The 24,696-nt window shown below is 41.9% G+C and overlaps 1 protein-coding gene across 5 annotated transcripts in view; it reads right to left on the minus strand.

The window, feature by feature from the left end:
* The window catches only part of LHFPL3 (LHFPL tetraspan subfamily member 3), a 361,851-nt gene extending 344,775 nt beyond the window's left edge, over positions 1–17,076 (minus strand). For all 5 annotated transcript variants that reach the window (XM_067564498.1, XM_067564499.1, XM_067564500.1 and 2 more), the window contains exon 1: positions 16,573–17,076. In XM_067564498.1, the coding sequence (XP_067420599.1) occupies positions 16,573–17,017 (445 nt within the window). In that variant the 5' untranslated portion in view covers positions 17,018–17,076. The remainder of the gene's footprint in view (positions 1–16,572) is intronic.
* Between the last annotated feature and the right edge of the window lie 7,620 nt (positions 17,077–24,696).

Consider the following 24,696-nt stretch of genomic DNA (forward strand, 5'->3'; position numbering starts at 1 on the left):
ACTGCAGGTTCCCTCTCTCCACCTATTTGCAGGAAATCACTTCTGCTATTCCTCTAACTTAGTCTGCAAACACTCTTACTGCCTTGCTCTAGTTAAGACACATCATCATCATCACTTTCCCTAGGGGCTGACCATTGTCCCCACTGTTACCACCCACCCCCTCAACTAGCATGGCAGAGCAGTTTGGTCAGTGGGGGAAAGCAGAAGAAAGTGACAAGCTGAATCTTCTTGAGCCTTCAAGCTGGTGTCCTCAACCAAATGGTCGTAAGGTGTGCTTGAATAGCTTCATCTACTCCCCAGGTCTCAGATGAACCTCTACTCCCTGCAGCAGTTCTCACGGACAAAAAAAATCTACAACGCAATGATACAAAGGTGATGCTGAAAAACAATGTTTGAATTATCCCATGCCAGGGTAGACTCAGAGGAGAGCTAATGTGCTGATTCTCACTGGTACTGTGAGTAAATGAGCCATGTGTTATATATCTGGATAAGCTGCCATTCTGGCAGGGGGTTTTTTTTGGAAGAAAGCCAGTCAAAAAAGAAGTACAACACTCTTCATACTGCCCTAGTGACTAAGAAAATGGGACAGTCTAAACTTCAAGTGTCTGTCAATCACTCTTCAATGTTTCGTGACTCTCCTAGAGCCAGCCCACCGACAATCGTGGCCTCAGAACTTGAGTTTCTGAACTGATGTATTTCAAGTTATGTGATCTGTTTTGTTAACATTAAACCTTAAAATGTTACCAGATCATTCAAGTCCTATTATCAGTGGGAAAAGGCTGGCTGAACTGAATTTGCACTGTAGTACCACGCACCTTGTACTCCGTGTACAGAGCAAGAGATTTAAATAATGTCTGTGAATTTTGTTCTCAAATTTATAACTGCGATATCATGACTGCAGTGTGACAGATGTCAAAACACAACCGAGTCCCTCATTAATGCAGAGATAAACATACAGACTATGTTGTCTTGAATAACAATCTAATATGTTGATGTATGTATGCCATTACTTGTCATGCTACAGATGACTGCACATAATGCAATCATAAATATGTTTGATTTTATTTGTCTTCTATAACCCTTCTGTCAGGTGGAACTGGCAGCAACAAGGGCCAGGTTTGATGTATAGGGGTTTCTCTTAATACCACAAAATAGAACCAGTTCGAGCCCCAACCTAGTAATCTGGGAAAACTAACCACCCCTGGGCACCTGTAAGAGGCAATATTTCCCCTCTGTGTGTACAACAAAACTAAACTTAATAGAAGATAAAAGGGGACCCAATCAATATTAATTTGGGAAAACACCACAACCACAACTCAAAAGCATGTGACCTTAGGCTAACACCCACTCCACAGTGTGTCAGGCAGAGTCCTTTGCCTCAGTTTCTCACCTGCGGTATGAAAGTCCACCAACGAACATCCCTTAACACACCACTCCCTTCTCCCTCTGCTGCACCCCGTTCACAGTTGGTTGTACTTGGTTAGTGAAGACCCGGAGTTCAGAGGTGCATTCACAGGGTTCACCACCCACCCCTGAGGGGTGCCCCAACAGGCATTGAGCAATGCCTCTGCAACTGGCTCACAGCTCCTGATGTCTCTCCACCACTGCTGACTGCTGCCACATTCTGCTGCCACTGACTGCCATTGCTTGCTGCTCCCACAGCACCACATTCTGGCATTCTGCCACCTAACCCATCTCTTAGCGATTTCAGCAACTAGTGCAGACCCTCACAGCCAGTGCAGTCTCAGAGTTGTCTTCTTGTCTTTAACTATCCCCACACAAAGTCTAAGGCTTAGCCCCTAGACAATGATGTCAGCTCTAAGAATCCCAAATCACAACCAGGGCCTCTTAATTGAATCTAATCAGCTCTATCATTAAACACCCAAGAGGAACATGGTGCCTAAAACTCTTTAAGGAGGGTCCACACCACCACCACCTATCACCACCCACTTATTTTCATTAGAGGTTGGCATCCATACCACCTACTTAGCAAGTGAGTTTCAGTTTAGGGTGACCCTCACAATCAGAGCATGTTAAGCACAGTTCTGCTAACCTTTATTCATACAATAAGGAAAACAATATTTCATTATCCCTGCATTCAAATATAGAGTGATTTGCAACCCAAAACCAGCCAAAATTGATCATTTTGGCAAAGCAACTTCATCTGCTGTGCACCTATGCAAAGTAGGCACATCTATGCAAACATGGTCTGCTCCTGAAGTGTCTTTCCCCCAGCTCATCACTAAATGTTGGGGAAAGCTCAGTCAGACCCCTTTATACTTCCATTCTTGGAAACTGAGTTTTTCATTTGTTACGTTGATTGCTATGGATAGAACAACAGGATCAGCCTTTTTTCAGAATGGGCCAATTTCTCTACTTTTTCTATGCCCTCATGTATCTTGCAGCATAGCAAATATTTTAGAGCAATTAAGATGTAACAAAAATATACTGAACTAGTATTTCTGCGTTGTTCTATTTAGAAGTAAGCATAAGTTCTGATAAATGAAGTATCAATTATACTCTTGAAGAATGCACAAAACATTCTGTGGCTCCTTATTTTTAAGCCACACTGCCGGTCATGGAAAATTCAGTGTTTTCCCCACACACATCACAATGGTATTTGACATATTTCATGCATTTACTATTCTAATGCTCTGTGTTAATTTGTCAAATGTTGCCTGGGGATCTCTGAGTTTGTATAAGCCTAAGGATCCACATTCTACAAAGGAGGCCAGAAGTTTGCATGCAAAACTTTGCATTAAATTAATAATAAATAATAATGATAATAGATCCTGACTCTTCTATGGCACTTTTCAAAGGAGGTAAGTATCATTAGTCTCATTTTACAGATAAGAAAACTGATTCAGAGAGGGGCAAAGTGATTTGTCATCACAGTTCTTGGGCTGCTGACGGACACCTACTACTGTCTGGACACTTAAAAATCCTTACAGTGCCCCCATTTGCCTAAGCAGCATTCTCTAAGATACAAAATTGAGTCAAACAGTCTGACTGTGTTTGAAGAAGGTAGGGCTTCTGACTCCCACTCTCCTAGTTCCTCTACTATAGTCCCAGATTCCCTAACTCCAAAAGGGTTATGTGATGTAGTGTACACCACACTGGGCCTGAAGGGTTCAAGGACACAACTGGGCCCAGGCCCCAGCCCTCAGCACGTGCTCCAATGGGAGAAAGGGTTGAAAAGGGATCAACATAGCTCAGAAGGAGGAAGGCTGGGGAGGAGGACAGACCTTCCCTAAAGCTCTGGACAGCGGCAGTGGTGGAGCCTTACCAAGGGAGGAAGACTGCAGGTTGAGTCCCGTTGGGCCTGACAGTTTGGTTGCTTTTTCTTTTTTCTTATATTGGTCTGCAGGAGAAAGGCAAACAGAAGGAAGCGACCCAGGGAGGGTAACTTAGAAGACCCCTTCAGGGGCCAGACACTGTTGACCCTCCTGGGGCTCTGGGGCAGAACCCAGTGGAATGGGGAGGCCCCAGACTCAGGACCTCCACATGGAGGGGGAAAGTGTACATTTTACTGAGGCCCTGGGGGGGAGAGGGAGGGAGGGCTGGCCGGGGCTGAAATTCCCATGGGGATGTGTGTGGGAGGGGGCTCATTTTACAAATTTGTATAGGGCCCGAAAAAATTATGCTTGGGCCCTGCCCAGGCTCCCCTACTACAGGAGGGCCATAGGCCTCCTGACCACTTCACTGCACCCCTATTTAAGAGAGGTACTGGACTGTAAACCCTACCCATAGGGAGGTGGCACTAAGGTCACTAACCACTAGGCCACCTGACCCACCAAGGACTATTACAGAGTAGAAGGTAACAGTACCAACTGCCTACGGCTCACCTGGGGGCTTGCCAAACCTATCCTACTTGGCTGGTACACCATAGTCGGTTGTCTCCTTGTAGACACGGGGATTGGTGAATGGCCTTCCTAAGAGCAGTTCCCTTGAAGGCTTCCAAGAGTCTCTCCTGGGGCGTAGAGCCACTGTCTGCTCTCTCCCAGAACTGCTCAGCAACTGTCTAGAACCTCCTGCTTTTAAGCTTTTATTCCACCCCTGACATGATTGATACGGCTGGAGGGGCAGGGCCAGCCTAGCCCACAGCAGCTCTTTAACCCTTTCATCACTAGTGTGGAGTTTATACATCCTGTCACACTTGTCCAAAGTCATACAACAGAATTACTTTTGCACACACAATCACTGCTAATGCTGATCAGCTACTGTGCATGGCAATCGCCATTCAGACACCACTAACATAAAAAATAGCTTACTGTCACTATAATTTGTATTGCAATAGAGACACTGCAATCAGGATCAAGGCCCCATTATGCTGGGCACAGAACAAACATACAATAAATGATAGATCCTGTCCCAAGGAGCTTAGAATAAATAAGGAGAGCACACATCAGGGGTTTCAGAACAGAATGGCAGGGGAGGAAAAGGCAGAAGACAAGGGTGACAGTAATGGGAACTCTAGGTTTCATGTAATCTTAGACAAGTGCACAGTTTGGAGGCTTCAACAAGTTGCGGGATTTTTAATAAGATAAGTAGACAAGGGGTTAGTCAATCACTAATAGGCCATCTGCTTAGTCACTATAATTAGGCAGTTTATCAGGGCCCCACGGTAGATGTGCAAATACCTCATTTTCTTTTCTATGGATTTTAATCAGACTATGTCTAGGCTACAAACTAAGGGTGTGATTCTCCTGCTCACATTCACATACTTGCATCATCTCTCATCAAGCTAGGGCAAGTATAAATAGAAGTGTAGCTCTTGTAGCAGCAGTGGAGGCCTGCCCTGAAACCAGTGGGTATTTACAAGGCATGGCTCTGCCGTGCCTCTGCTGCTGCTATCTGTGCTAACATGGCTACAGTGCTATTTACACTTACGCTAGCTCAATGAGAGGTAGCGCAAGTATATGTTTACGAGCACGGAAATCACACCCCCACTTTGCAGAGTAGACATAGCCACAGACACGTGGCAATTGGCTCCTGATATACATTGTTTTGGAACAGATTCACATTGTACTATTCTAGTTACAGACTTATATTACATTGTACTGTCTTAAGAATGATATTGTACTCAAATTTACAGTCTGGGCTTTCTCTGTAATTTGCTGCAGAGTGCAGTTCTTGCCATAGATCTTGTTATACAATACCTGCCTATGCATTTTACAGCATGTAACAATCTGGTGTGCTGGCTACAGACTAATCAAATCATTTTACTGACACTACACTTTTATTGTAATCTACAGAACTATGGTATCTATTAACTCCCACTATATTGTATGTCATTATATCCTAATTTGGCTACACACTAGCAATGTCTTATATACCAAATTAACTTACATCCTTCTTTAAACAGACTGCACTGGGTATAAAATTGACTGTGCAATGATGGCTTTACATTTGCATCATAAAGATGTATTTTCTCCTATCATACAATACCAACCATAGACTAATGCTGTGATTCCTTTGGTTACAGTAAATTAGTACATTTGAAGTGTGTAATGAGATATGGATAGAATGACATACAATATGGGAATTATTAGTGACTACAGTATTATATGGTACAGAAACAAATGCTTGTTTATAACACTTCAGAGACATGACTTTATGAGGCTATGTCTTTATTTTAATCCCAAACAAAAACTATGTTAACATGGAGCTAAATTTGGAAATACCTATTAGTAATTAAGAATAAAATACATTGCAAGGATGGTGTAATTACCCCCATATTAAGCATTATAAACCCAGAAAATGGGTAAGTTTAATTTAAAGTTAGGGCACAACCCTTAGCTCTGTCCTGTCAGACTCTTCAAAATTCCCATATAGTTAAAATTCACTGGAATCTTGTTATTCGTCTGAATATGACTATTTTATATACCAGGGGTGATATCCTAGCCCCACTGACGTCAATGGGAGTATTGGCATTTACTTCAATGGAGCCAGGACTTCACCACAGATACTTAGATCACAAGAGCTATCGCTGAGAGTTTTAAATATTCAGCACCCATGTTCATGTATGTTCATTGCATGCATTAGATTATAAAGGTTTTTTTAAAAGTCTAGAATGTACTTAGTTTGTGATTCACTATGTGCTTTTCTTCATGCTAACACATATGCCTGGTTCTTGATCCATTAAATTCCCTTTTTGCCCTTACTGACAAAAGCTCCTTCTTTTCTCTTCAAACACCCAAGGAATAAGATATCTCAGAGGTAAGGAGGGAGAAAGAAATAATAAAAAATATAACCATGGGACTCGATGTTGCAATCCTTGTTCATGTAAGCCTTCCAGTTTGCCAGAGTAAAGAGTGGAGGGTTAGGCTTGTGCTTTCTGTGTTAGACAATATCTGCAATACAAACCTACTTACACACAAAATAAAATCCAGGGGTAAACTGAATGTCAACTAGTTAGAAGGATTTTAGTTGCCTTTTTACTCTAATCTTTAGTAAAATAGTTTCCATAGCAGCCTGATATCACAAAATAATTATGCTACGGCAAAAACAAAGGGCATGTTCCCACAGTATCATGTTTAGCAATGGTGTGCCAAAGTTTCTGTAGAATTTGCAATTAGTAAACAGAATCTTTTTTCTGAAGCCCTGATTTTTTTAAACAGGTTTAGAGGTTAATTTTATAACTCCCTTTAGTCCTACACAATCAACAGTAGATTTCTCTCATATAAACATCCCAGTTTACATGAGTATTGGGGGTACAGAAAGCAGCTATAATGTATCTTAATGCAGCAGTTGTCTCCTATGACCCCATTAGATCATCTCCCTGGGGAAGGGGGAGAATAATGGCTCTTTTTTTTGTCAGAATACGAATCAGAAATGGAAATTAAGAATGGGAGGAACAGAAAAAAGCCCACTTACCCGACTGACAGATGTTGGTCACTTTGTTTATTTTTAACTAGAGAAAGTAAGCACAGTGTGGTGATGAGCACAGTAAATGAAAGAATAGAGAAGAGCATTTATCTAAACTTGCAGTTCCTCACAGATTGGTTCTGAAATTAAAGCTGATGAAACCACCAGGCCATATGCCTAACAACTGGTGATGAGCCAGCTGCTGTATATTTGTGTTCTGCTGAGAGGTATTGGTGAATGCTTAGACCACAAACTTCTTTGAGATTGGGTGTGAACGCACCCTTCAATTAACATAGCTGTCAGTTTGAATTAACAAGTCTCCCACCTAAAACAAAAGAGGATCATGAACCCGCTCAGGAGTTTGCACTGAGTGGATGGAGAAAGGGAGGAGAAGAGGTGCACATGTGTGCACCAAGCAGCAACCTGTAAGCATGGTGTGACCCTGGTAAAAGCTAGACGCTAGAGAGAGAGATTTTGGGTCTGTTGGCTAAAGAGGCTTGGAGCTGTAAATTAAAAATGCTCCTTTTGTTCTCGGTTCGTCCTGTGGTCAGAGAAGCAGTACTTTGAACTTCCCTTATAAATAAACAAGAACTGCAGCAAAGAAAATACAGACTCCATCAATTTCTACTTCCAGCTGGAACATTCCCAGTGCTTCAAACTCTGACTAGCGGCTCGGGTAAAAAAGGAGCAACATCATCTTCAAAAAGATGCAAAACATCTCACCCATCTTAAATTCACAGGTGCATGGCTGGCAAGCTAATAGCGCTTTGAATTTGATACAAAGCAGAGAAATTCAAGAAGATAAGACATGACATTTTGAAACAAGATAGTCACTACTGGCCAGATTTTGTAAAGAGTTCAGTTTCCATTTAGGCACCTAAACTGGTAGCTGAGCTCTTGTAAAAATCTGATCCTATGTGAAGGATGCCCTCTACTGATGGATGCCACTTCCTAGAAAAGTAATAAAAGATAGCATTAGCCAGAAAGAAGCCACTGTCTGCCAAAGATGCAATCTGCTGATAAGTCTGGTTGGCCACAATGCTACAGGCACCCAATCCTTGTTTAAAGTTGCCCAGGTAATAGGGTCCCTAGTCCCAGTTTATTCAAAATTAGCAAGCAAGCCAATCCAACATTAATCAACAGATTGTCAATGAAGAAGTTTGATTAGGTTTCTCTTCCAATTTAAACTTTGAATCCTCTACTCCTGTACAGGGAAAGAAATACCTTCAGCAAAATTCATAGATATCTAATTTGAGAAACCATATTATTGTGGTATAATGCTTATACTTGCAGTTAAGTGTCATTCTTTTACTAATTCGGTGATATAAATTTACCGAGTAACCTGAAAGAGAAATATTAAGAAGCGGCCAAGTAGTAATTAACTTTCTTTAGAGGAGAAAAAGCAATAAGAATGATAAATTCTTATTTTGCTGAAAGACAGACCATAATTTCTCTCTCAGGGAATTAATCTAAGAACCTTGAATTAACTCTTTGCGATGCTACACTTTAAGCTTTTGTAATGAAGATCCATTGCCATGTTTGGGGACATAATACTTTAAGATTTAGTAGCTGAGTTAAATATATGAATTCCTGGGGGAAATTGGTAGATACATTCTGCACACAGACCTCAATCTTTTAGCACAGGTCTCAAGTGTGCCTCATTTTTAGGGACATTGCTCATTTTAGTCCCAAAGGTACCTACCTTCCACAAATATTTGGTATCCCCTCACTTCTATCATTGAACATCACATCAGAAAGTGACTCATGACATTGCGGTTCTAGAGTAATTTAAAGTAAAGGAATGAATACCATGTCATTTTAACTTTCTTGCACAGTGTAATTTTTGTGCCCTCATTTTGGGTCTTTGTCACACAATGTGTTTCACATCTGGTCCTTGGCCAGCTGAGAAGAATGCCTCCTTGTCAGTATGTGCACAACTATAGAATGGATAGGGAATTCTGCCCTGGAACCCACTGATCTTCAGGAATCTACCAGAGGCACAGGGTCATACATGCAGACCTTGTGCCTTCACACCATAATCCGAACCCTTCCAAAATAATTGCTGCCAGGGCTTTTCTTGCCCACTCACCCTCAGGAGGTAGGGAATCAGGAGTGTGGGGGGGAAGGTGTTCCATGATGGAGAGGAACATTGGAATGCAATAATTTTTTGCATATTCCCTCCAGGGCTGTTGTTATTGTTGGGAGGAATAATGTGTATCTGCTGGCACATATTCTCCCCACCTCATCCCTCACCCTGAGGGATCTGTATCTATTTTGTTTAAACTTTTTGAAACACGAATAGCTCCTCATGACAAAGTATTATTGAACTAAACTGAAATAAAGATCACTTCTACATGCAGATTCAGTGTACAATCTTATAAGCCAAATTCTGCTCACGTTACTCACACAAGGCTACTTGTCTTATTCAATAGGCTACTCCTGCAAATAAGGCAAATAGCTTTTGGCCCTATGCCAGCAAAAAAACAAGGTTTCGTAAATGGTATTTTCTAAACATCTTAACTCAGTATATTTTAATTTGACCTTGTAAGGTCTATGTCTATCTCACTCTCCCACATTATTTATAGCACCTAAAACATAACCAGGAAAAGGAGGAGGATGAAATATGACATCTCATCAACTATTTATCATAATTTATCATAAACCATTTATTCTTCTGCCCTTTCTTTCTGATATAGTCTCAGTTATTGGATTGAATTATCTTTTCTGAAACAGCACATGATATGCTTGTGTTAAAGAGACTCTCGACTGAGGCTATCGGCTACTTTTTATAATAAATGAAATTCAGAAATTTGCATCTGGCTTCTCATGGAGAAAACAAAGCAACCCTTTTCCATGTTATATATGACCTTCTCATTCTAAGGGCAACTTGCTTCAAGTCTTCTGCATCTCTCAGTCTGCCAGCAATGAAGATGGATAATATCTTTCTTAGAATAGATAGATCTTAGAGGATATTATATTCTCCTTCTTGAGGATTCTAGCCATAATTTTCCTCTTTCCTAGTAATTGGGATTTGCACACTGTTCCACACAGTGATGCATATTCTAGCTATTCACTCTGTCATGCTGCCACTGCATTTTTTTAAACAATGCTGCCAGTAACTGATGTTATCAAATTCTGCAAACTTTTCCATCTTTAGATTTCATGTCTTTCTTTTTTCCATTTCACCATTTCTGAGAGAACACACATTTTTAATTTTATTTCTTTGTGATGTCTCATGACTGTGACCTTGTCATTCTTCACAGCTGGATCTTGTTGGTTTTCAAATACTGAGTCCAGACAGTCTGATCATGCTACAGATTTTTGGTCCTGGTATGTCTGGGGTTTTTATTTTTGTGGGATCAAAGCTAGGCTGTTTATACCACAGTACATTATACTTCTAAAAAGGTATAGATGTCTCTATATTTGAAAATCATCTGGCCTTGTTTTATAAAATATATTCTACACTATCTAGTCATCCCATGCTGCTCCTCATCCTTGTTTTGTTTTCTTATACAGAAACTTTCTGTATAAGATGGGAGTTGGGAGATATGGAACATTTTATTATAATCTACAGCAAAGAAAATCTTACTCCCCCACTCCCTGTACACTCTTTACCCTTCAGAGTCAAATATTCTCTGTCAATCTCTTGAAAAACACACAAATAAATTATATAGGTTTATCACTATTAGCATAGATGCAATTTTTTTCATCTTACTTTTATAATAAGTGATGGGGTGATTGTCAAATAAGGGGTCACCAACTTGTAAAAGCAAGAAACACCACATGCTCTCAACACTAACTTCTCCTTGATCTTCCTAAATAATAGCCTCTAATGATTTATTTTTTCAATCTATAATAGTGCACCTATCACATCCCCATCAACATGAACTATTAATAATTTACAAACAAATACACCAATAATCATCTCAATTAACGTAATGTCAACAAAAAGACACAAAGTATGTAGGAGTGCAGTGCACAGCCCCCAGTGCACAGCTGGTATACATAGGCTATGTACTGATGATCTCTTCTGAGCCTGGAGGAAAATAATCTCCCATCAGGCACCAGAGTAAAAGTGAGGTCGCACCATGGCCACTCATGCAGCCTCAGGTCTCCAGTAGCCACTTTTATTAAAAATGTTCACCTTTTCACTTTTTCTAGTCCAATTTTTTCTAGCTTCAGTTTCCATCCATTGGTTCTTGTTACATCTTTGTCTGCTAGATTAAAAAGCCCTCTACTATCAGAAATCTCTTCCCCATGTCAATACTTGTACACTGCAATCAAGTCACCTTTTAACCTTCTCTTGGAAACACTAAATAGATTCAGCTTCTTTAATATCTCATTGCAAGTCTATTCCAGACCTCAGATCATTCTTGTAGCCGTTTTATGAACCCTTTCTAATTTGTCAACATCCTTTTAAAAGCAGATACTAGAACTGGATACATTATGCCAGCAATGGTCTTCCTAATGTTGTACAGAGTGGTAATACCACCTCCTTACTTTTACTTTATACTCGTTGGCTTATACATCCAAAGGATCACATCAGCTCTCTTTGCTACGGCATCACATTGAGGGCATGTTCAGTTTGTTATCCACCATGACTCTACTTCCTCTTCTGAGTCACTGCTTTCTGTAATACAATCTCCCATCTATAAGTCCCATCCTACATTCTTGGTTCCTAGAGGTAGGAACTTGCCTTTGGCTGTATTAAAACACATGTTCATATGATTACCATATGATCCAGATCACTCTGTAGAATTTACCTTTCCTTACCATATTTGCCACTCACCAATTTTTGTGTCATCTGCAAACGCTACCAGCGATGATTTTATATTTTCTTCCAGACCACTGATAAAGATATTGAATAGCAGTGGGATGAAAACAGATCCCTTTGTGACACCATTAGAAACACCTCCACTGGATGATTATTCTCCATGTACAATTACTTCTGATATCTATCAGCTAGACAATTTTAATCCATTTAATAAGGGTTGCATATATTTTGCATAGAGCTATTTTTTAAAAATCAGAATATCACAGGAGACTAAGCCTGACACAAGTCCATGTGTTTTATATCAGTACAGCCACATTTATCAACCAAACCTGTGATCTCATCATCTATATCAACTTCGTTTAACAAGACCTATTTTCCATAAAACCACATTAATTGGCATTAATTATATTTTCATCATTAAATCTTTACTGATTGCATCCTAGATCAGCCCTTTTGTGATCTCGCCAAGGACTGACATCAAGGTAACTTGCATATAGTTACCTTGGTCAACCTGTCTATCTTTTTTAAATGCTGGCAGAACACTGGCTTCTTTCCAATCTTCTGCCATTTATCCAGTATTATAAGATATAAGTTAAATATCACTACCAATGGCATAGAGAGCTCCATAGCCAATTCTTTTAAAATTCTTGCATGAAAGCTCTCTGGTCCTGCAGACTTAACCCAAGTGTAAATGTAAATGACAATACAAGGTTCAAGACAGTGGAGAATCAGGCCTTTTGATATTGATGCAATCTCACTTGACATCTTAATCAGTGTTCAGAACTAAGATTCTACTGAAAAACTTGTATATTGCTAGGCATTCTACACCAGTGTGGTTTAATAGATGTTTCTGCACCTTTCCTTGTGTTTTGTCTACTTTTTCCTTAACTGTAACGTGCAACCTTACGGTGACCCAGAATAAAGTAAACCAAAAAAAGCAACCACACACTGGAAAAAAACGCCTTATAGTGAAAGACTTAATGAGATCAGCTTCTTTAGTTTATGAAAAAGAAGATCAAGACATGACTTGATCTGTGAGGTACCTAAAACACTTTGGATGCTTGATAAATAATAAAGAGCAATAATACCCAGTTTCCACACATGATAGGGCAAAGTTGTACATGCACATACCTGTGCCTGCTCCTGCTCCTGGTCTTTACAGATACTAAACAGCTCCAGACACATAAAATTAGTGTAGCGTCTAACACTTGCATGCATGCAGGTGTTCAAAGTGCATATGAAAGTATTTGAATGTACAGTTTTGCAGGTGCAAGAATGGAGACCACAGACTAAAAATTGGGCCCTTATAGTTGGCTCTCTGCAGCTACACAACTGAAAGAGTGAAGTGTAATTTTTCTCACATTCTTCTGTCTAATCAAGCATTAAATGCCCAGAAAGAGAGATTAGAGTGTATGTGTTTCAGATATCACTGATCTTTTATTCAAATAAAATTTATTTTTCTAATTAAGAGCCATATCATCCTGTCAGTTTATAATAACTCATATAGGAGTGAACATAACCTGAAGGTTTTTTTAAAACCAAAATCTAGCCCAATCCTGCAGTTGTAACTCAAGCAAAATCCCGTCGGCTGAATTAGAACTGAACGTGATATCAACAAAAGACATCAACCTATGTGTTTGATCCTTCATATGTAAATGCAGCCACTCTACTATTGCACAGATTTAATAAAAGCACTACATTGTGTTCTTCTATTATAGGATATATCAAAAAGTTTATGTACACTGTAGTTAGCAGAAATAAAGCCCAAAATATAATATGCACCCACATGTTAGTAGAAATACACGTATTTTACTATTTCAAATGTATTTTTGTTCTTGCACTAAACAGATATATATGTATATTTAGCTAACATTATTTATTATTGTAACATCTATTTATGAGAACAATTGTATGCTTATTATGCTGAATTACCTACCCTCTTAAAACAGTGAAATAGTAACAAATACAGAAAGTGACAGAACCTGTAGGAAAACTGCCAGTGCTCATCCAAACTGAGTAATGCTGATTTTCTTTTCTAGTTATGCCTCTGTTCCAGAACAATTACATGATCTCTTCTGTTATAAAATCTTCAAACCATGCAACCTGCAATTTTCAGTCAGATTTCTTTATTTTTGAGGCAGATTTTTAAAGGCTGATTGTAAACTGAATTATCAGATAATAGCTAAATTAAGATATAACATTTAAGCAAGCAGCAGCGTGAGACCCTTTCAGTACCCTATATCTTTTTAGTCCTTATTCTCTGAAGGCTTTCACAAAGAGCTGACAATGAAAGACAACCAACTGGAGTTATAATTATAAGTTCATTTCCATGTAATTTTCATTTTGGAATGAAAAAAAAAAATCAGGTAGGATTTTCAATAGAACTCAGCACCGGCTAAATTATGCTCCCATTGAAGATGATAGTAAAATTTTCACTGTAGACTTCAATGGAGTGGTTAGGCCAACTGTGGAGCTTTTGAAAATCTCACAATTCAAATTTGCTTGAAAAATGGAACACAAGTCATCAGTGCCACATTTGTGTGTGTACAGAGTTTGTTAGGAATCCAACCAATGCTTTTTTTTTTTTAAACAGTCGAATTTATGCTATTGTTTCTAAGCATTTTTTGTTAATTTTGCACAGGAATAAAGTCACAAAGTCAAATTCATCCCTGGCTTACGCTGGCTTCTGTTTGCGTACAGCGGGACACCAGGTCTCTAGTGTTGGAAAGCATACCAGCAACCTGGAAAGTGAACTGCACTGGCTGTGTAAGGAGCATGACCAAAACAGGTTGGGGATGCACCAGTTCCATGCATGTTCACAGCACCCTCTACCAGCTAGGTTTCTGTGGAGCCCTGGCCACAGCTCAAAGCTCCACCTGTCTTTTGTAGACAACAAATCCACAGTAGAGCACTGGGGATCTTACTGTACAAAGGGAGGCAGCTTGCACCTTCCTGCACCAATCAGAGTGAAGCCATAAAATTAACAGCAGCATATGTGAAGATATTTTATAGGAGAGTAAGAGAAGTGGATAATATCACACAGGATTCCCAGTGTAAATATAATGGGTCAAGTCCCTTTCCCATTAAAGTCAGTGGCAAGTCTATCATCAACGTCAACTGACTGCAGGATCAAGCCCAAAATGATACAGGAAGCCATTTTTCTGTGCAAAAACTTAAACACTATAAACAAAACCACCAGCAAGTATACCTAGAATACACCAACAAACAGAGTACATCAACGTAAAGAGCTTGAAAACCCAATCTGAACAGACAAGAAGTTACTACGAAGACACTTGCAAATTAAATAATAGTGAACAAACAACTTGGAAGAATCAGAGCTATGAAAATTAAATCAATTTAAAGGAATGAAGGAGACTATATAAGTAACTGTAATATGCATTTTGGAGTCATTTCTCTGTGCTTTCAAACAGCTTATTTCTGCAAAGCAAAAACCTCAGCTTCAGTGGTTTCTGCAGGAATGCAGGTGAGATTTGTGCTTAGGTCCTCTCCAGATTGTTACAGAATTAATTTTTTTTCTTGTTAAAATTGCATTTATAATCTCATTCCTCTCTGCTCTACCTCCTGCTGCCAAAATCTAACATCTTCCACAGGCTATTCAAAGCTTTGTTATACCCTCCCCCATCCTGCTCTCCCTCCTAACTCAAACTAAAGCTTGCTTGGAAATCCATCGGAAGAGAGGGAACGCTAGGGGTGCCCAGGGTTTCTCTCAATCTCTCTCTCTATATATATATATCCTTCTTCCCCATTTACTTTCCTGAGGAAGGCACTGAATGCCTGTGATGGGGAATTTCAGCTGAAGTCTGCATACCTTTACATTGAAAATAATAACTGCAATAGGATTTCTATCTTTCCGCCATGGGGGGGGGGTGTGTGTGAGAGAGAGGGGGAATAAATCTTGTTAAAAATATACACTCAGAATCCAACCACCTCAGCTGCCCTCCAGGTGGCAAAAACAACAAGACTTCACCCTGTGATTTTACTGAAAGGAGGAAGGTTTCCTGGTAACTAACTACACGGAAATTCGCACTAAGGACTAACCTTCAACAGGTTACAACAACACTGCAAATAACCTCCAGCAGGCATTCTTCCGTATTCTATGTGGCCACTTTAAAGCATCCCCAAGGTTTCCCCTACCATTTTGTTACGACCTTTGGTCTACTAGAGGACAGATTTTTGCTGTTAGTTTCAGTATACTTCTTAATCTGCCAGCCCGCTCCAAATGGATGTTCTGTGTTTGATGTATGGTTTAGTTTACAGTTTCCTCCCTGTTTTATTGAACAATTTCTGCTCACTGGGACTGCTTTATAAGACACACATCTGTTTTTATGAGGATGCGAGGTGAAGAGACAGCGGTCATATGTTACTCTAGCATATGCTTCTCAGTACATTACACAGCACAGTACAGGCAAACATAGTGTAGTCAAGGTCTGACCCAGACAGGCAATCTAAGTTGCTAATGCAGTTAAGCTGTTTCATTTATTAGCATGGTCTCCCTATTTCTCCCTTTGCAGGGGTGACTTTAACTCCGGGCACAGTTACTGCGGGGAAGTTTTGACTTGACACTCCTACATACACACACACACGCAAATCCCCGCCCTGCAGGGAGGATATACCCCTTGGTAGCCAATGTTAATCTTCGTCAGAGATTAGCTTTTCCCTGTGAACACCCTCGCCCTTTCACTGCATGGAGGATATTAACCCAGTCCAAACGATTACCACTAGTGCATGTCAGCTTCTCAAACCACCCACTCCCTTGCAAGTCGGCTGTTTATTAACCCGGGGCCGTAGGTGCTTGTGAATGGGAGTTTGGTCACCAGCACCCCCTCCGCTCCTACTAACCCGGGAAAGCCGGTGCCCGCAGGCGGAAGTTTTGACCCGCGCCCGCAGCGCTGTGTGAACCCCTGACTCACCCGAGGTCAGCTGCATCCAGGCGCAGATCTTGTAGACGGTGGCCGTGTTGCAGAAGAAGAAGAGGATGAAGCAGACGATGCAGGCGATGATGAGCGTCATGGAGAGCCCGATGAAGAAGGAGGCGGCTTTGAAGGCTCCCGAGGGCAGGCTGGAGAAGTCCGTGAAGCTGCCCCTGCAGGTGAGTTCCCGGGAGAAGCCGTTGCCGATGCAGTAGTGGAAGAGCCCGAAGTAGCCCGCCTGCGGGGTGTCCACGCCGTCGCCGATCCAGTAGGGCTGGATGAAGCACACCACGTTGACGATGGCAAAGCAGATGGTGAAGATGGCCCAGAGCACGCCGATGGCCCGCGAGTTCCGCACGTAGTTGGTGTGGTAGAGCTTGGCAGCCTCCTGAGCCGGCAGCATCCCCGCTGCTGCCGAGGCTGCTGCCGCCGCCGCTCCGGGCATCCTCCCCGAGAGAGCCCCGCGCGGTGCACACTGCCCGCCCGCCGCTGCGACAGCCAGACCCTCCGCCGAGCGTCAGACGCGTCGCGGCATCCCCCGCCGCCGCCTAGGGGGCGAGCATCCCCAGCCGGCACCGGCAGGCACTGGCCCGGGCGAGAGCCCGCCCTGCTGCCGTAGCCAGCCGCGCTGCAGCGGCGAGTGCAAAAAAAAAACAACAAACCAACCCCCCCCGCCCCCACGCGCGCGCGGCGGGGCTGCGAGTCGCGCGCTGCCCCGGCGGCGGCTGCTGCGCAACCGCGTCCAAACGCCGAGCTCGGGCGGGAGGGACAGCAGCAGCAGCAGCAGGAGGAGGAGCCGCGCGCTCAGGTGGGCAGTTGCCCTTGGCGTGGGGACTCCTGCACATTGCTCCCAAGCGCTGGGGGGCGAGCGGGCGGGAGCAGCCTCGGGGCAGGCTGCAGCGGGGGCGTGAACAGAAGGGCAGTGTCACCCCTCCCAGGGGTTCAAACAAGTTGGGAGCGGGAGTATCTGCAGGCAGGGCTGGCCTCTGTGGGCCTGCAAAGCCTCCAGGCTCCCCTAACTCGGGGCCCCGAGGCCGGGGAGGGAGAATCTGGGCTTTGTGGGGTTTTAAATTAGGCTCTTTCTCCAGGTGCACTCGGCCTTGGAAACCCCACAGCGCCCAGGGGGCTTGGAAGTTCGTCAGTGAGTGTGTGTAAAGATCACCATCCTCTGGCCTCCATCTCTGGGGTCTGGCATACACAGCTAGAACAGCCTGGCTGGCTTCTCTCCCTGCCAGCCTAGCTTCCCCCTCGCTCTCTGTCACGTGGGCTCTCTCCCCAACAGAAGTTGGGCCAATGAAAGATGTTCCCTCTCCCACTTTGTCTGTCTCATATCCTGGGACCAACCTGAACTCGTCTACAGCACAGGGGAGGTGAGCAGAAGCGTGGAGGCCAGTCCCGAGGCAGGCTCAGTAGCTGTCTGCATATGGCTGAGCTGTCTACCACTTGCATCAGTGTAGGGTGACCATTGACCAGATGTCCTGATTTTATAGGGACAGTCTCAATATTCAGGGCTTTTTTAAATATTATCTATTACCCCCCCACCCCATTCTGATTTTTCACACTTGATGTCTGGTCACCCTACAACAGTGGCCAGACTCCATGAGGATCTGACTCTAGCTTGAGTTCTCCTCTGCTGTGGAATATTTAGCGTAAAAATGTTTCCATGTGCACCACACCATCTGAACTCACGTATTCTGGGGCAAGCATCAGATAGACACACATAGGGCTTTGCAGTGTGGGGTGGCTATGCACACACACCACAAGTGGACGATGAAGGATGGGTGCACACAAAAGAGCTTGGTTATGGAGTTGGTCTCAGAAATAGATGTGTGTCACAGTTTAGGGCAATTGCACCTGTATCTTCCCTCAGCGGTCCAGCAAAGGCACCCACTCTCAGGCTTCCAGCTCCCTAGCTGTTGCCTATCTTGGATTGGAAACTTGCATCTCAGTCCCTTCTGACTGGTGTATTTCCAGGCTGCATGGTTCCCTGCCTTCACTGTATTATTCCCACTGGAGATAGGCTGCCCAAGCACAGCTGTTTGCTTTCTCTTCAGAGACTGATAACAGAGTGATTGCCAACAGTTACCAGACAGTTCTATTTTATTCTTTAGGTAAAAGCACTACAGAGAAAACATTAAAAACAATAAAAGAACATACACGCATGGCATGCTCATAAGCTTACCAAACATCTCTTGAATTCTAACATGGGCTCTGGCAGGAGCTGTCCTTCGTCAACCCCCACCCAAGGGATTTCCTTTGTGGCCACAAACTCATCACAGCTTCAGCTCAGAACAAGAACAGTTGTATCATGTTTAGTCCATCCTTTATACAGTTCTGGGGTCTTAGAGCTAGAGTTTCCAGAGCAGGTAGTTAAACAAAGTGTTTTACTGTCCAGTGCGTAGCTTCAAAAGGATGGATTCCAAGTTGGCCATTTGCATTCCCCTTTCCCACAGATACTTCACAGTATCCACTTCACAGGTGTTGTTCCAGAAAGCCCTTTGAAGTTCCTAATATCTTCCAGACAGTGCGTTAGTCAGTCTCTTAGAGAAGGGACATACATACGATAACATACACAATTGCATTTTTAATAGAATGGATCCTAAAAGTATTAAAACTAATTCAATAAGGGTTTAACTTAATTCAGTAAAGTTCATACAGGATATTGTCAGTCACAGCACACTGCCTATTTTCAGAATTGGACAGGCCCACATAGGCAGCCAAATGAGCATATGTAAGTTAATTATGGTTCATGCAGGTGCATGCCAAGATGTAAAGGCAGAGGTGGTTCACCATTAGCCCTACACTGGCTGCTGAGCCTACTATTCCTGTGCAAAAGAGGCAGCGGCTGGGGAATATCATGAGACAAGCAACTAGGCAGGCTTATAAGGAGATGTCCCAAGACAGCAGCAATGCTCTATCTGAGTGGATGAGAAAGTGGAAGAAGGAGACAGAGGACCATTGGAGACAGTGAGGTAGCTCTGTTCATATAACTTGGGCCTGGTGTACTTTGCTGCACTGAACATTTTGATCAATTAGCATATATTAATGGATAATTAGCATATGGTAATGATCATTCATATATGTCAGTATGACAGTTAAAGGCACGACCTGACACCTGTGCATTCAGCCTGACTTCTTGTTAATTGATAGTACGGGTATACAGCTCTTTGAAGACTGACCTTTCCTGAGACTGCACAGAGCCACAGTGCAAAGAAATCCATAGGGGAGCAGTGTTCTGATAGGAAAGGGGCTACGCTATACCACTGCAACCCAAATGATTTCTTCCAGTTAATGGGAGATTATGTTCTAATGGATGGCAATGGCTGATGCCACCAGAGGGCCACCCTAAATTAAAATTAGAACTGCTAAAAAATGTGGGAAAAACTCTGAGAAAAATGTTTTGTGTTTTTTTGTTGAAATTTTCTGACCAGCTTAAGTCTAAGTCCAATAGTTCATAGGATTAGTAGAAGCTAGCAGAAGTGTTGATGTGTAAAAACCTCATATCAAGTAGTGACTTTATCCTATTTGGATTTTGTTTGTTTTTTTGCAAGGGCAAAGGAATGGTTAGCTGGATCTCTTTTTACTGTTATTATAATTGTTTAAAATGTTCAATGTTAATAAAGGTTATATTTAATGAAATAGATTGTGTCCAGCCTGTTTTTTAGAGTGTATTTTAAGAGAGCCAGCACCAGTAAGTGATCCTCAGCTGCCTCCAGTGTGCAGAGACAGGAGAGGTTTAGAGGGAACTGGACTGAGGCAAGACTTGCAGCATGATGCCTCAGTTGCTGTTAGTCTCAGAGGCGAGAGGAATGAGGTAGGGTGGAGGAGGAACTGGGCAGAGGTGATATCAGGTCAGTGCCATTTCTGATCTCCAGGGACTGGAAAAGGCAGAAAGGTTCAGCAGGAATTTGATAGAAAATAGATAAGTGATGCCTTTGGCTGCGCGGACCAAATATGGGGAGACCAGAGAGAGTGCCTACATGTAGCAGGTAGCAAAGCTGCCTGGCACTCAGTTCTTTTTCAAAATCCTCCAAACTCCTTGAATATATTCTTGTCAGGTTTAATTTTCAGCTTTCATAACCCAGAGGGCTTTTGAAAATAGGCATAATTTGAGGGGGCACAGAAAAGAGAGCACATATCTACAGGCCTTTACTGTCTACATAGAGCAAATAATGGCTGCATAGAGCATTTAAAGGTTTCAAATGAAAGACTCATACATACAGTGAACTACATGTCTTATCTATCAGAAGCATTGATAATGTGAGAATTTGAACTTGTGAGCCAGAGAGTCTACGTATTTGAGTATTAGGCTACTAAGGCTAGGCTGCGAAGCAATGCTTTGCTAGCTTCAGACATTTCATGGCTATCACTAACAGTCAGATGTGTGAAATGGGTTGTATGAAATGTTATTTTTGATTAACTTCTGTTTTGTTTTTCTTTTTCAAACAAAGTACTAAATTATCTCAAATAAATAAACTTTTAAAATGTCCAAATGTAACTCTAGTACTACTATTTGGGTTCCGGGATATGGGCGGGCACAAGCTTGCCCATGGCTAAAAGGTCCTCTCCCAGCCTAAGAGGAGGAACTACTGAGCCCGGGACTCAACTGATTACGGGGGACAACGAATGAAAAAACAGGAACAGGAGTGAAGGTCAAAGGGCTAAACAGAGGGAACCAAGCACAGAACCCTGGACAGCACCCACTGCTCCTCAAAAGTAGCCAAGGAGTCAGCGGATGCAGCCCATAGGAACCCTGCCCAGATACGTGATTCGACAGAGGAATGGAAATAGACCCCACAGTTGCAGAGCACCTCCTTAGCCAATATCTTGTCCCTGATATTATAGACGGCCACCTTGGCGAAGGTGAGGAGGAGGTTGACGAGGAGGTCCCAGGACTTTGTGGGGCCATGGATGGGGTGTGCATATATTAGGAGTTGTGGGGAGAAGTGCAGCTAGAACCTGAGGAGGAGATTCTGGAGGAGCCAGAATAGGGGCTGCAACTTAGCACTCTCCAGGTATAGATGCTCCAGCTCCCTCACAATGCAAAAAGAACATGTATCAGGACAAGGGGTGAACCACACCAGATGCACCCCCACGCTCATGGCTCCACGAAGGAGCCGCCAGCTAATGTCCCCGGTGGGCTGTGGAACTAAGGTGGAATACAGACTGGCCCACTGGGGTTCCTCATCCTCGACAGATGGTAAAAGGTCCCACCACTTGGTATGAGGGTGGGACACAAGGGTGAGGAAATGGAGAATGTGGAGCACGAGTGTGTACAGATGCGCCCTTGGCAGGGTTCGAAACTGAACCAGCTACAGATCCTGCAGCCAGCTTGGGGTGTAATTCTAGTGCTGGCAGGCAGGACACTATGATACACAAATTTTCCATTTGCTACCACAAGGGGTCAGTGTGGAGATCTATCACACATAATATCAAGTGAGCTGAGTTTCTGGTTCTTTTGAGGAATGCAAACTTCACTTTGCACCAGGTAAGAGTTAAAAAACATGGCTGGGGCTCCTCAGCACTACTGCCGTCCAAACAAATAATGACGATAATGTTTCTTGCCTCCTGTAGGCATATTTGAGGCTGGCAAGCAGGACTGACTTTATGGTACTGAGCTCTCTTAGTGGTGGTTTTCCATTTAATGTGGATGGATAACAAGAGAGTATAACGGATAATGGAAAACAAACCTTTTTTCCTGAATTCCTCCAGATTTTAGTTTTTAGCCTAGGTCTTTTACTTATAATTTCTCTTGTTTCTCTTCTCAGTTCTCTAAACTTTCCTCCCTAATACTGAATGTTAGTCAGACTTTACTGAGATGTATCAAAGAGGTTATCTAGTGTCAATTGTGTTGAAAGACTTACATTGTTCATAATGTCCTAGGTGCTGAAAGTTACACTCTGACAGGTATATTTGAAACTGGAACTTGCCCAATTGTCTGTTATGTTGCTGGAGGAGGGAAAGAAACCTCAGGTACAACTGAAAAACCAGAGGATTTTAGGGTCTATTAGTACTAGAATAAGACAAAGTAAATAAAAAGCCTCACTGCCCAACTTCCACCAGTCATGCCAGCATCCTGATGTCAGCAAGAACTCAGAAACAAGAACTAAGTTATTAAACAATAGCCTATAGCCTTAATGTCAGCATATTCTGTCCATTGTAACAGGAGAAACACTGTACCTCAAAACTAAAGACAACAGTTTGGAAATATGCTTAAGGTCTGGAACTACTTAGTTGAAAGAGCTTTAAATATCACTTACTCTGACATCTCCATTATCAGTAGGTTTAGTTTTCAAAATGTAGTATATCTGTTTTTCACTCAAACTCTCGACATCTTAGAAGGTGCTGTACTTAGTAGCCTCATTAGTAGTTGGTTTTGAACTCTGAAAAGATTAATTTAAAGGTCAGCTTCCCATCTCCCAGTTAAAGACAGGGATTCCTCTACTGATGATATGTAAGGTCCCTGAAGTTATGGAGGAACTCATGAAGTCATGGAGGGAATCATCATGAAGGTCATGAGGGTGTCACTCGAGGTACATCTTACATGTCTTACATGTGTTTCAACAATGGTGCAGCTGTGCCAGTGTTAACAATGGTGTAGTGCAGTCCACACATAATTACTTTTACCACTATGTTACTTAATCTTGCAGTGAGGGTGATGAATGGGAGCTGAAGTATCATGGAGACGTAAGTGGGGATGTGTGTGTATGTATATCCATTAACCAATTCTATTGGTCACTTTCAGGAATCAGGAGTATTCGAGATGGACATCTCTGGCATTCTTCAGTGATGTAAGTAAATGATGGGAGAAAGGAAACATCCCCTGTGCTTGCTAACCATTAATTTGGTCCTTTGTTGTTAATCGTGGCTTGGGAGGAAGAATTTAATCAGAAAAGTGTAAATGATAATTGGGAATTGTTTAAGAAGAATTTATTAGATGCCTCAAAAGCCATAATCAAGGAAGAAGGCAGTACTAGTTAAAAAACCAACCCGGTTTAGAGGGGAAGTGAAGGCAACTATAAAAAAATAAATATATTTAAAACAAACAGAAGAAAGGAGAAGTTGATAGTAATGAATATAAAAAAGAAACTAGGAACTGTAGAAAATCAAGAAGGGAAGCAAAGGGAAGTGGAGCAATTATCAATAATAACACAGAAAAGGAAGTGTTCAATAAATATTTTTGTTCAATATTTTGGAAAAAACTGATGAGGTGAGATAACACTTGTTACGTTTTACTAGTATCTCTGGAGGATGTTAAACAGAAGCTACTAATGTCAGAAATTTTTAAATCAGCAGGTCCAGATAACTTGCATCCAAAAGTTTTAAAATAACTGGCTGAAAAGCTCACTGGACTGTTAATGTTGATTTTCAATAAATCTTGGAACACTGGGAAAGTTCCAGAAGACTGGAAAAAAGCTACTATTGTGCCAGTATTTAAAAAGTGTAAATGGGATGTCCAAGATAATTAGAGACCTGTCTGTCTGACATCGATCCTGGGCAAGATAATGGAGTGGCTGATACGGTACTCGATTAATAAAGTTTTAAAGGAGGGTAGTTTAATTCAAACCAATCAACATGGGTTTATGGAAAATAGAACTGTCAAACTAGCTTGGTATCTTTTGATGAGATTACAAGTTTGGTTGATGAAGGTAATAATGTTGGTGCAATATACTTAGACTTCTGTGAGACATTTGACTAGGTACTGCATTATATTTTGATTAAAATAATAGTAAGATATAAAAATTAACATGGCACACATTAAATGGATTAAAAGCTGACTAACTGATAGGTCTCAAAATGTAATTGTAATCGGATAATCATCACCATGTGATTCTAATGGGGTCCTGTAGGGATTGGTTCCTGGCCTTACTTTATTTAATAATTTTTTTTAATGACCTGTTAGAAAACAAAATCATCACTGATAAAGTTTGTAGGTAACACAAAAATTGGAGGGTGGGAAATAATGAAGAGGACAAGTCACAGATACAGAGCAATTTGGATCACTTGGTTAGCTGGGACCAATCAAATAATATGCATTTTAAAATGGCTAAATGTAAATGTATACATCTAGGAGCAAAGAATGTAGGTCATACTTACAGGATGAGGACTCTATCCTGGAAGCAG

Source organism: Emydura macquarii, unplaced genomic scaffold, assembly GCF_026122565.2.
Source record: "Emydura macquarii macquarii isolate MOO-44397 ecotype Brisbane River unplaced genomic scaffold, CSIRO-AGI_Emac_v2 contig_2636, whole genome shotgun sequence".
Classification (NCBI taxonomy): Eukaryota; Metazoa; Chordata; order Testudines; family Chelidae; genus Emydura; species Emydura macquarii.